The following is a 12,233-nucleotide window of genomic DNA, read 5'->3' as shown; positions in this document are numbered from 1 at the left end:
CCCTGCCCCACCGCCCCTGCCGTATAAAGAATCTGGGACGGCTGCGTTTAAGAAAATCAGGGTGCCCCCTTGAGGTCTTACAGCAGGCCCCAGATTTCCAGAGGGCGGGAAGTTTCTAAGGACGTGCGTGCTTCCTGCTGGTGCTAATGACATGAAGGGCGGCAGGGAGTTGGAGAGGGGACCTGTGCCGGGCAGCAGGGCTGCTCCGGGAAAGCTGCAGAAAGCCGAGGCCTCCGCACCCGCTTCCCGTTCGCGGTGCGCGGATCGCCTCAGGCCGTTCTCCTCTCCGACAGGCTCGCAGGGACTGTCACCTGCGTGCTTTACACGCGTCCCCAGTGCCTCGACGCACACTGCGCATCCAGGTTTCTCGCACAGTTAAGCGTGTTGGTCAAGGCCTTGTCCTCCCCAGAGCCTCCAGGGCTTCCGGCCACCTCTGAGCCGCAGACGAGCTGGCCAGGGGACTCGGGCACTTTGCCCATTTGATCAGGGCCCTCCCCGCCCTTGGGTTTTAGGATAAAGTTACCGCTGACGGTGGAAGAGATCGCCAACTTCGGGGAGAGCAACAGGGAGCTGTTCGTGAGGTCCAGTACCTACAGCGTCATCCCCATCACCGTGGCTGAGGCGGGCCTCACCATCAGCTGGGTCTTCTCCTCCGACCCCAAGAGCATCTCCTTCAGCGTGGTCTTCCAGGAGGCCGAGGACACACCGCTGGACCAGTGTAAGGTAAGGCCGGCCCTCCGCCAGCGGGGTGCTTGGGCAGACCTTCCCCGGTGCGGGGCCGTGGCCGTCCAGCCTTCTGCTGGGCAGGCCTCCCCTGGAGTGTTTGGGCCTCGGCCGTGAGAGGGACGTGGAGAGAAAGCAGGTGGGCGGGCCCTCCGGGCTGCGTCCCACGGGGCAGGCAACGCTCCTGTCCTTGGCCGGCTTGGGAAAGAAAAGACCTTGGAGGCTCCAGAGCACTGTCCTCAGGCGTCTGAAGGCTGCTCCTGTGTCAGACATCTCCGGTCTGACCTTGGGACAGGTCAGTGGGTGAAATTGCGAAGAATACAGACATGTGACCCGGTTTAAGGATCCTTTTTTAGCCCGGCTGTGCAGAGCAAGAGGAGGGCACCGTGGAGGAGGTTAGGGGGCATTGGGCCCCAGAGACCTTGCCAGAGACACCTGGCCATTGTGTGCCTTGGGTGGTGGGTGGGGCTTGAAATCTCGGTGGCAGCTGCAAGCTCATAAAGTCCTAAGACATTCTCAGCGTGGCATTCTGATGATGGCCTGGACCACGGGTCTCAGTGTTGTCTGCACGTTAGAAACACCCACGCCTGAGGCCACCGCCACATCACTCGGTCAGAATCCAGGCAGCGGGTAGCAGAGTGTGGACACACGGGCATCCCCAGGTGCGTCCGGTGAGCCTGGCTCCAGGGGCTTGGGAGCCAGAATAGAAAGGATGGGTGGGATCCAGAGCCCGGGACAGGAGGTTGAACAGGACTCCGTGGGTGGCTGACTGACTCGGCAGAGGGGAGAGGAGCTGGTTTGGGCGGAAATTCCTGTCCCGTTTGACACACTGTGGGTGGGAGGACCGGTGAGGACGGCCAGGCTGGCCTAGAGCTCAGAGCGGCCCTTAGCGGCTATACCGTGCGGAAACTTCCAGGTGCCAGCAATGGTGAGAAGAAGGGTGGGGGAGAGCAGTGCGAAATCGCCTGAAAGGAGCCTCCTGTGACGTCTGTGTGACAAAATCCCTGAGTCCCCCCCACCCTCCGCCTGTGGGGCGCTGGCTGTGGGGGGCCCTCGGCGAGAGGCGGGGTGCGGGCCCGAGCTGAAGGAGAGCAGGCTCGCCCGTGCGCCCCGTGCCTGTGTGGCTCGCTGTCGTGTCCCCTGCCCTGTTGGTACCGGCTCGTGGCAGAGACGACTCTGTCATTCCCGCCCTCTCCAAATTCACTCCTACGACTTAATTCCAGCCTCCTTGAGTTGGCCTCGTTCTGTGGAGCCTCTCATTCACGCTCTGCCCCCCCTTTGCCTTCGGGGGGCCCCTGGCCGTGCCTCGTTCCGAGCTCGAGCTCGGAGCCCTTACTCCCTGGGGTTCCGAGGCTGCCCCCAGGCGGTCCTGGGGCTTGCAGTTCGGGAGCGGGCACGGACTCCGCCCTGCAGCTGGCGTGCAGGGCTCACGTTGGCAGATGAGGTCACTAAGAGGCAGAGTGGCTTGCCAGGGCCAGCGCCACGCTCAGCAGGAACTTGCCTCCGGTAGCCGGGCCGTTCGCCCCCACAGCCCCAAGACCTACCAGGGACCAGCACCACGTCGTCCTGCATCAGACACCGGTGGCTGTTTGTGGCAGGGACAGAGGAAGGGACTCAATCGGGTGTCCAGGCCTTTGCTGTTCCACCTGTCCACGCATGGCCGAGCTGTGGGCCTCTCCCCTTGTTCAGTCGCTCACCCGCCAAACCCTCACGGCCCTGGGAGATCTGTGTGGTTCTTGCGGGCTTGGGGACCCAGAGGAAGCTTCCTCATCTCTGGCGTCCAGGTGACCTCCAGGGGTCAGGACTACCCGTGTGTTTCTCAGAGTGGACGCCAGGGGGCAGAAGGAGCCCGTACACGGGGCAAGCCAGAAGGGCTTTCGGGCGCTGTCTGCCTTCAGGAGCCCAGCATCCCCAGCCTGCCGTGGGGCTGCTGTTATTTCTCCCCGAGGTCCCCTGAACAGACATCAGCCTGGGAACCTGTTTCCAGGTGCATGTCCTCAGCGGCCGTCTAAGGGACTCCCCCTAGGATCCCCTGACCAACCTGGGCCTTACAGGAAACCCCGGGGTCCAGAGCAAATTGCAGCACCCAGAAGTGTGATTATGGAGGTGCAGACATGAGGGACTCGGGGTCTGCTCACAGCCACTTCCTGAGTTTCTGCTGAACCCCGGGCTCTGTCACGCCTATCAGAGCTAGAGAGAGAGAAGGGACAACGTGAGATCTGCCCTTCAGGAGAGAGACCCTAGTGAACAGACAACCGTGATTCCAGGTAGAGTGTCATGGTGGGGACGGGCGGGCACCTGGGGCGCAGCGATCAGGGGAGGAGGCCTTGGGCCACACCAGGAGACGTGCCCTGGTGGAGGGAGCCACACAGCACAAGGCCAGGCCCATCTCTGACAGCCCGCAGCAGACACTGCCCCCTCCCCGGGCCCCCTCCTCTCCAGAGTGTTTCCACGGGGACAAGGTCGTTCCTCAGCACTGAGATCAAAGCCTGTGAATTTGGGAAGACGCTTGACCAGAGAAACAGTAAATCAAGGACTTGAGGCTGCCTGTGTGCCGACCGCTGTCTTAAAGCCTGGGGACAGAACAGGAAACAGGACCCAGGCCCTGCCCTCTCTCTGGGTGGGGACCCATGTTTGGCCAGAGAAACTCAACAGCCTGTCTGGGGCCACAGAGACTCAGGGGAGGGACCAGCACCGGCAGCAAGGATGCTTGACATTGTATTTTTTAGACAGCTTTACTGAGATACAGTTCATATACCAAATAATCGACCCATTAAAATACAGTGTATTACAGCTTATGTAACCATTGCCACTCTAATCATCCCCAAAAGAAACATCATGGCCAGTCACTCCCAAACCTCCGCCCCCCAGCAACCACCACCGTGGCCTCTTGTGGCCTCTTGTGACTCACTTCTTCCATGTAGCATAGAACCCTCACTTTGCACGGGAGCCCCAGGCCACAGGAACCCGTCCAAATATAAATGAAACCAACTCGTGCTGTCTCGCAGACACATGGTGTAAATCAGGGCACAGCCACCCAGGCACTGGCGCTGGTGGGAGGCACCCCCAGAGCTCGCACAGCGGAGACCTGCCTCGGGTTTATTCCAGAGACCACTCCCCGCCCCCCCATCATCTTCCTATCACTACAGCTGCATGAGCCTTGGCCAGAGAAAATCTCATAGATTTTGCCCCCGGTGGGAAAACAGGAATCAAGACGCGTGAAAAGTCTACAGAACAGAAACTTCTAATGCCCAACGAGCTCTCGGTGGTTGCTTTGCAATCAAGGCCGCAAATGCTGAGGTTGAGGTGTGGGGCGCCCAGTGGCCCCTGTGTCAATAGCAAGCCTTCCTGTCCAGCGGCTCCTTCCTGCCTGTGCTTGCTGGAATGTCCAGGCTCAGAATTGGTAGGTTACGGGCCACAGAAGCAGACCCAACCTCTCAACCTCTCAGAATTCTCAGTGCCCGATGGAAATAAGAATGCGAGAGACCGTTAATGGAACCTGAGAAGACCATGTGCAGGAGTGGCTGCCCCAGAGCCTACACACAGTAGGTCCTCATTCATCTTGATCCCACCCAGGCCTGTCTTGGGCTCTACCTACTGCCTCTCCACCAGCAGTTCCCAGCCAGAGCAAAGGTACTGTGGCATCTGGAACGTGCCGTGCACAATTCTCTCCCATGCTTTTGGGATCTCCCACTTGATTTTTTAATTTCTCTTCGGCCCACAGGTTACTTAAAAGTGTGATAATTAGTTTATAAATATTTTGGTATTTTCTTTTTTTTTTTTTTAATTGTTTAATGTTTATTTCTGAGAGAAAGAGAGACAGAGAGAGAGCATGAGCAGGGAAGGGGCAGAGACAGGTGGAGACACAGAATCTGAAACAGGCTCCAGGCTCCAAGCTGTCAGCACAAAGCCCGATGCGGGGCTTGAACGCACGAGCCGTGAGATCATGACCTGAGCTGAAGTCGGGGGTTTAACCGACTGAGCCACCCAGGCGCCCCAACATTTTGGTATTTTCTAGAGATCTATTCACTTTTTTTTTTTAATTTCTTTTTTAACATTTAGTTTTGGGAGACAGAGAGATAGAGCATGAGCAGGGGCGGGGCAGAGAGAGGGAGACACAGAATCCGAAGCAGGGTCCAGACTCCGAGCTGTCAGCACGGAGCCCGACGCGGGGCTCGAACTCATGAACTGCGAAATCATGACCTGAGCTGAAGTCGGCCGCTTAACCGACGGAGCCACACAGGTGCCCCAGAGATCTATTCACTTCTAATTTAAGTCCATTGCAGGCAGAAAACCAACTTTGTATAACTTGAATCCTTTTAAGTATGAGTGTTGCTTTTTTTTTTTTTTTTTTTTTTTAATGGCCTAGAAGATGGCCTACTGTGTATTATCCCAAGCGCACTCGAAAAAGACGGTTTGTTCTGCCATGGTCAGGTGGAGTGTCCCATAAGCGGCGGTTGGATTGAGTTAGCTGATGCTGTTCTTTGAGTCTTCATTTCCCTACTGAGCTCCTGTCTTTTATTCCATCCATGATTGAAATATACAACCATAACTGTGAATTCACCTATTTCGCCTTGCAATTCTACCACTTTTTGCTTCGTGGGTTTTTTTTTTTTTTTTAACATTTATTTATTTTTTTTTTTTTAATTTTTTTTTTCAATGTTTATTTATTTATTTTTTGGGGGGACAGAGAGAGACAGAGCACGAATTGGGGAGGGGCAGAGAGAGAGGGAGACACAGAATCGGAAACAGGCTCCAGGCTCTGAGCCATCAGCCCAGAGCCTGACGCGGGGCTCGAACTCAAGGACCGCGAGATCGTGACCTGGCTGAAGTCGGACGCTTAACCGACTGCGCCACCCAGGCGCCCCAACATTTATTTATTTTTGAGACAGAGAGAGACAGAGCATGAACAGGGGAGGGGCAGAGAGAGAGGGAGACACAGAACTGGAAGCAGGCTCCAGGCTCTGAGCCATCAGCCCAGAGCCCAACGCAGGGCTCGAACTCACGGACCGTGAGATCGTGACCTGAGCTGAAGTCGGACGCTTAACCGACTAAGCCACCTAGGCGCCCCTGCTTCGTGGGTTTTGAAGCTCAGTCATTAGGGGCATCGGTGTCAGGACTGGCCCGTCCTCTTGATGCACTAACATCTTTATCATTAGGAAATTATCCCTGGCCACATCCCTTGATATAAAATGTGTTTCGTCTGATGTTAAGGCAGTCAATTCACCCTTCTTTTGACTCATGCTACCACAATACATCTTTTTACAGCCCTTGATTTTCAACCTATTTGTATCTTTACCTTTAAATCGTCTTTTCTTATAGGCATGATGGGGTTGGGTCAACCTGCTAATCTTTGCCTTTTAATTGGGATGTTTAGACTATTTACATTTAGTGGGCTTATTGATCAGGTAAGGTTTGAGTCTGTCATCGTCCTCTCTGTTTTCCATTTGTCCCATCTGGCTGTTGCTCCCTTCTCTCCAAGTGGAGACCTGGGGCAATTGTGGGGCTCACCTGACCCCAGGTCAGCCCTCGGTCCAATCGGAGCCAGCCAGACTTATGGACTTCACCTCGAATAAGTCCCAGCTTCCTGAATCCATAAAATGAGTGGTCCTCCACATGTGGAACACTCTGGCACTGGCCATGGTCAGAGAGGCTGGGGCCACTCCTTTGGGGCGCTGACTAGTTCACGATGCCGCGTGAAACTCATGCTCACAGCCTCTTCCCTAACACAGGTTATCAACAAATGCAGGGCATGTGGAAGACCCCTCCCCGCTCCTGGGGCTGACCACAGCCCCAGCCTTGCTCCGCTGCGACCTCAGACAGGGCGCCTAGCCTCCCTGGGCCTAGTTCCCTTCCCAAAATAAAGGCTCTGCCCAGAAGACCTTTAGGCCCTCTCGGCTTCCCTGACACTTTTTCTGATCTGCTCTTCCTCCCAGGTCCTCATCCCCACAACCCGATGCAGCTCCCACAAGGAGAACATCCAAGGCCAGCTCAAGGTCCGCACACCAGGCATCTACATGCTCATCTTCGACAACACCTTTTCCAGGTAGGGATGCTCGCTCGTTAACATCCAGAACAACTCACCTGCCTCCTGGTCCCAAGAACAGAGGTGGACATTTAAAAGAGACTATTTAATTATTGGTAACTTATTATTAATAGTTTGTTTTGTTTTGTTTTTTACCTTAGACCCCTATACGGTGGTGGTTTAGGGTCTGTTATAGATTGTATAAAACACGGGCTAGTACTTACAGAGTCTTAGCTCATGTCAGGTGGTTCTCGGCCCTCCACCCTTATTGACTCACTTACTCCCGACAACACCCCCATGTCGGAGCGACCACCGTTCTCCTCACGGTGCTGCTAGGGGACTGAGAACCAGATGCGTAACAGAGTGACACTCAAGGTCACACAGCTGGCGGTGGGCCTGCCTCCAGGTCCAGAGGGCCTGCCTCCAGGCTCTGGACTCAACCGTATGCCCCCCTGCTTCTCGCGAGTGTCCAAGCTCCCGCTGCCCAGCCCAGAGAAGGGGCTCAGTAGAAACAGTGGATGGTTGGATGGATGGATGGATGGACGGACGGACGGATGGACAAGCAAGAGGGAAATGAATGGCAGGACTAGAGCTTTGAGGAGGAGCCCCTGGGCCTTCTCAGCATGGCAGCGGGAGCAGCGTGTGCCTTCTCTGGGAAGCACTACATCAAAGCACCAGATATGGGTCAGCAGTGAAGGGCTGGAGCGCAGGACGTTGGGAATGTAGGGACACGAGCTGGAGGGGCAGCCGAGGAAGGAAGTGGAGGAGAAGAGCACATTGGTTGGGCGTGTGCCATGCGCCAGGGCCCCACATCCCGGAGACAGGAGACGGGGGTGGTTAAGGTTGCTGGCACCCATCCCTTTTGTGTCTTCTGGCTTCGGCATAAGCCCTTGTCGGGGCCACCTTTTTTAGGAGACCTGCCTGACCGGCACCAGCCACATCCTCTGTGAGTGGGGCCCTGAGCTAGTGGCCACATCCCCCCACGGGGCACCCTTCCCAGCCCACTTGGCTTTTAGCAGAATGACTAGGTAGCATATTCTAGAAGAGAGCCGTACCACCCCTCACCACCTTCAGGCCCTGAACTCCAGGGCTTGTGGCCAAGGGCGTCCACACACGAGAGGCTAAGAGCATGAACTTCCCCCCCTTGCCCCCCTCCTTCCCCTCTCCTGCCCCTCCCCTGCCCCATGAACACACACGCACCTTGAATTAGCAGGACTCAGGGGCACAGGCCCAGCATTTCCAGAGAACGGCCTCCGGAGCTCCAAGTGACCGTGAGCCCCAGCCCCCCGCAGGGCAGCGGGATGGGGCAGCGGTCAGGCGAGTGGGTGCGGGTCCGCCAGGCGCGGGCCCCGCCCTTCCCTCTGTGGGCCTTAGCTGAGCCCCGTCTCCTGTGCGCTGGCCGTGAGCACAGATGCCACCTCATGAGGATTCCCTGCGGGTTGTGGGCGCGGCGGAGGAGAGGCGCACTGAGGGCGGAACGCAGTCCTGTGCCCCAGGCAGGCTCCTAGTTACCGCTAGAGGTGGCCGTGCTGCTGTGACAAACCCTGGCCTTATGGCCTTGCAGAGAGCTCTGAACCGTGGACGGCAGAACACGCTCAGGTGGCCGGGGGGGCTGAAACCCATGCTCCCCCAGAGACCTCTTCTCAGTGTCTGCTCTCTCCACCCACCCCCTCCCCGTGCAGCCCCCCGCCACCCCCAACGGCTGCAGAGCAGCAACCCTGCGGCTTTTCTGCACCCACGCCCCAGGGCAGTCGGTGCTGACGTCCCAGGACCCCCCCGGACCCTTTGCCCGGGGAGAACTCTGCCGGACAAACGGGGTGAGGGGCCCAGGCCTCCCCGCGGGGCCCCTCCCCACCCAGCCAGGTCACCGCAGCCCCCCGCGGAGGCCCCAGCGGCAGCCGCTGCCCTCGGGCTTCTGTGTCTGAGTGACACCCTCCTTTTCCACTTCTGTTTCCTCAGGTTTGTCTCCAAGAAAGTGTTTTATCACTTGACGGTTGACAGGCCTGTGATCTACGATGGAAGTGATTTCCCGTAGCCTCAAGCACCTGGATTCTAGTAGTTTCACTTTATCCACAGGAAACACTACTCTTGCTCACCTGTCACATAAAGCACTAAAAAAAAAAAAAAAAAAAAAAAAAAAAAAAAAAAGGCAGCGGCTCCAAAGCTGACGGGCCACCCCTCAGAGCTGCTCTGTCTGGAGCACCTTGTACTCAGAACTTCGCACCGTCACTCTCAGCCTCCATGGCTTTTAAGGGCTCAAGCACCGTTTCCCGAGATTAGGGACCCGACTATCCTCACACCCAAAGGGACACTCACTCTGCCAAAGGTTTAAACCCTCAGGAGACCATCGGCCTCTCCCGGAGCCACAGCTGGCTCCAGGCCGTCCCCGTGGAGAGTTGCACAGGCCAGAGGCCATGATCCCAACTTGTGCCCGGGGAGAGAAAGGCCCCACTCTGCCCAGCAGGGGCCAGGCGTCCTGGGCGACCATGAGCCGGGATGTCCCGGCCAGACCCTGTTGAGTCCTCAGGCCGTGAGGCCCTTGGTCCTCCCAGGAAAAGGAGGCCACGGGGCCATCCTGAGAGTCAGGGCGCCTGGGGGGCCCCTCCGGCGACTCCCTCCAGCCTCTTCCCGTCATGCCTCTGTCCCTTCCTGCCCCAGTAAATTTGGGGCTGCTTCAAACTCAACAGTTTTGGAGGGGCCTCGGGCTCCACTTTCTTCCTTGCTCTTCTGTCTGCAAAGTCCTGTCCTCGCACAAAGCCCTTCACTCAGGCAGGCCCCTCAGCCACCCCCCTGAGGACGCGCACTGCGGCGCTGTCTCTGCACGGGCGGCTGAAGCCCCAAAGCCGACTAACCCTGACAGCCTGACCGACAGGCAGCATCGCGCCTTGGCCCTTAGGACGCACTGTTCAGCTGATGGGCTCTTTGTATAAATAAGAGCTTCTGCCCCACCTTCAGACGTGTTTAGTAACGATCATCATCAGGGTAAGAACCACTTTCAAATCCCGGGGCCTTCTTAACAAAAGTCTTTGGTAACCCAAGCGTAACAGGCATCACTCACGAATCTGCTTTGACTTCACTCCCCGGCCCCCACTTGCCACCCGCCTGCTCCCCAGCACCCCGTTTGCCCACTTCCCGTGGCTCAGCCTACACTTGACCCCCAGGAGCCATCTCCCCTCGGGGCCGAGGAATCCTGTGTCCTTTTCCTGGAAGGACATAGCCTTCCCGCTGTCTGCGGCCCTCCTCCCGCCGTACAGAGCTCACCTTCGATGGCCTCTTTGTGCCTGGTTCACAGAGGCCAGAGCCCGAAGTCGGGGCTCAGACACTTCCACAGGTGAGCGGGGCATCTGAGCGGCCCCCTTCGGACAGGTCAGGGACCCCAGGCCACGTCCAGCACAGACCCGTCAGCTACCAGCCAGCAGAGAGGACTCGTGGGGCGGGGGGGGGGGGAAGTAACCTCCATGATAGACTCGGAGCTGTCGCTTAACTGGGGACGTGGCTGCTTGCAGTCAGGTTGGGCAGGGCAAGGGGGTTGGTGAACAGAACCTTCCGGAGACATCAACCCAGAGAAAAGCCGAGCCTCTCGTGCTCTTTCCTTGGAGCGGCCGCCCACGGCAGAAAGCCACCGGGGTCTCTAGCATCTCCCAGTGGCCCAGGCCTTGACCGTGCTCAGCGCCAAGGCAAGATGCGGCCGGGCTCCCAGAGACTCTCCCGAACCCCACGCTTGCCCTCCCCGGTGTGCCACACGGCCTGAGGATGGTTCCAGAGTGGCTGCTCGTAATAACAAAACCCACAAAAGAGAAGCCAGAGCGGTCCGGAGTCTTGTTCTGAGCGCTTTCCCAGGATGCCATGCCGACTGGCCAGCTGATGGTGCCCCCACCATCCTGTGCAGCTAGTAGCTCCTGTGTTTCCTGAGAAAGGCCTGGAACATTCCACCCAAGCCCCCTCGTGAACCTCTGTCAGTCAGCCCGGCAGGGGCCCAACAACACGCTTAGCGCGCCCGGCTCCTGCGAAGCCAGCCCAGAGCCGCTGCTCCAGGAGCACAGGGGCCCCTGGTGGCGTGCAGTGCCCCCGCTCCGGAACGCTGACCCTGACCGCAGTTGTTCGGAGGGTCGCCCGATCCCCCGGCGGTCACGTCCTGGCTCCATATTCCTATTTATTGTTTGTGCCGGACAGACTCTTCTCCCTCGTTACTTTGCAGCGTGAGCTCGAGTTTGCTGTGCGTTACGCAACTAGAGAGAACACATTGGCCTGTTTCAGTGTGGCTTGTACGAATAGCTTTATTCTCATTTTAAACAGGTTCTCGACTTTTCTGAGGTTTGGGGGTGGGGGGAGTTTTCCAAAACCGCAGATGACAATGCAGAACAACCACTGAAGGTGGTAGCCCCAGCCAGGAGACTGAATGACACTAGAAATCATCAGGAGGAGACCTCCTTGGGACCCCAGATCACTATGCAAAACAAAACAAAACAAGAACCCAGAAGCCCCCGGATGGCCGGCTCTCTGAATAACAGTCACTCACCCTGTAGTACTCCTGCCGGCTGCCTGGTCCACCTCTGGCTCAGAAGCCACTTCCCCACCAACCTTCCCCAAGGACACAGCCTCTAAGGCACGCCCACCGATAGCAAGGAAGGGTGTCGGGATAAAGCGTGGCCTCTGCAGAGCCCTTGTGGCTGGATCCCGCTGGACTCCCGGTCACCTGGATCACGAGCAGGCAAAGAAATTCCCAAGAAGGAATCTGGAACTGAAACACCCCACCAGGCTTGAAAAGTAGAAAGGGAAGAAGCCACACGCTGCACCTGAAGAAGAAAGGGAATGGTTTTCCTAAAAGCTTCCAGTTATCCCCTCGCCTAGGGTCTATCTTTAAATTTCGGGAGACATCGCTGATACACAGGCTTCCTTAGAACCTTAGGATGAGTGTTATCCAGAGATGCCCCTGCCTCTGGGGGCTGCACAGCGATGCCCAGGCCTTGGCTGGGCAGCTTCCGAATCAGAATTGCACTTTAATTGACTAACCCTCCATTCTCGAGGCCTTACGGGATAGTGGGTCTGGGGACCCGTTGCGTTCTTACCTGCCAAAGAACTACCCAGAAGCACATCAAATTGCCAACACCCCACCTGCACGGCGGCGGGGGGGGGGGGGTGGGAGTGAGAAACTTTTGTACCCCAAACATACTTCTTTATAGCATCTGCGGCACTGTTTGGAACGGTTTTCTTTTTAACCTCAGGATTTAAATAAAGCAAACACTATGACACAGGGAGTAGCGTCGTCTTTCTTTGCACCGGGACCTGAGGCGAGTGATGAAGTTACCCAGACCGGAACGGGGGTGTGGAGTCACCCTGCTGGGACATAGAGCATCGGCTTGTACCCGGCTTTTTAGAAGGGCTCGAGCCACCAGATGCTCCGACGGGTTTGTCGTGTGGCCTGGCATCTGGGTACTCCCACCCCCGCCTACCGTGAGGTCGGCGTTCAGGCCTGCTGGAGTCA

At 57.4% G+C, this 12,233-nt stretch overlaps 1 protein-coding gene across 2 annotated transcripts in view; it reads left to right on the top strand.

Moving 5' to 3' along the window:
• Positions 1 to 12,002, top strand: part of FYCO1 (FYVE and coiled-coil domain autophagy adaptor 1) — a 74,468-nt gene extending 62,466 nt beyond the window's left edge. For both annotated transcript variants that reach the window (XM_047832766.1, XM_047832774.1), the window contains 3 exons: positions 513 to 723; positions 6,660 to 6,769; positions 8,708 to 12,002. In XM_047832766.1, the coding sequence (XP_047688722.1) occupies positions 513 to 723; positions 6,660 to 6,769; positions 8,708 to 8,783 (397 nt within the window). In that variant the 3' untranslated portion in view covers positions 8,784 to 12,002. The remainder of the gene's footprint in view (positions 1 to 512; positions 724 to 6,659; positions 6,770 to 8,707) is intronic.
• The last annotated feature ends 231 nt before the right edge of the window (positions 12,003 to 12,233 follow it).

Source organism: Prionailurus viverrinus, chromosome A2 (genome assembly GCF_022837055.1).
Source record: "Prionailurus viverrinus isolate Anna chromosome A2, UM_Priviv_1.0, whole genome shotgun sequence".
Classification (NCBI taxonomy): domain Eukaryota; kingdom Metazoa; phylum Chordata; class Mammalia; order Carnivora; family Felidae; genus Prionailurus; species Prionailurus viverrinus.
The sequence above is the reverse complement of the archived record's forward strand: the minus strand, read 5'-3'. Positions and strand labels throughout refer to the sequence as shown.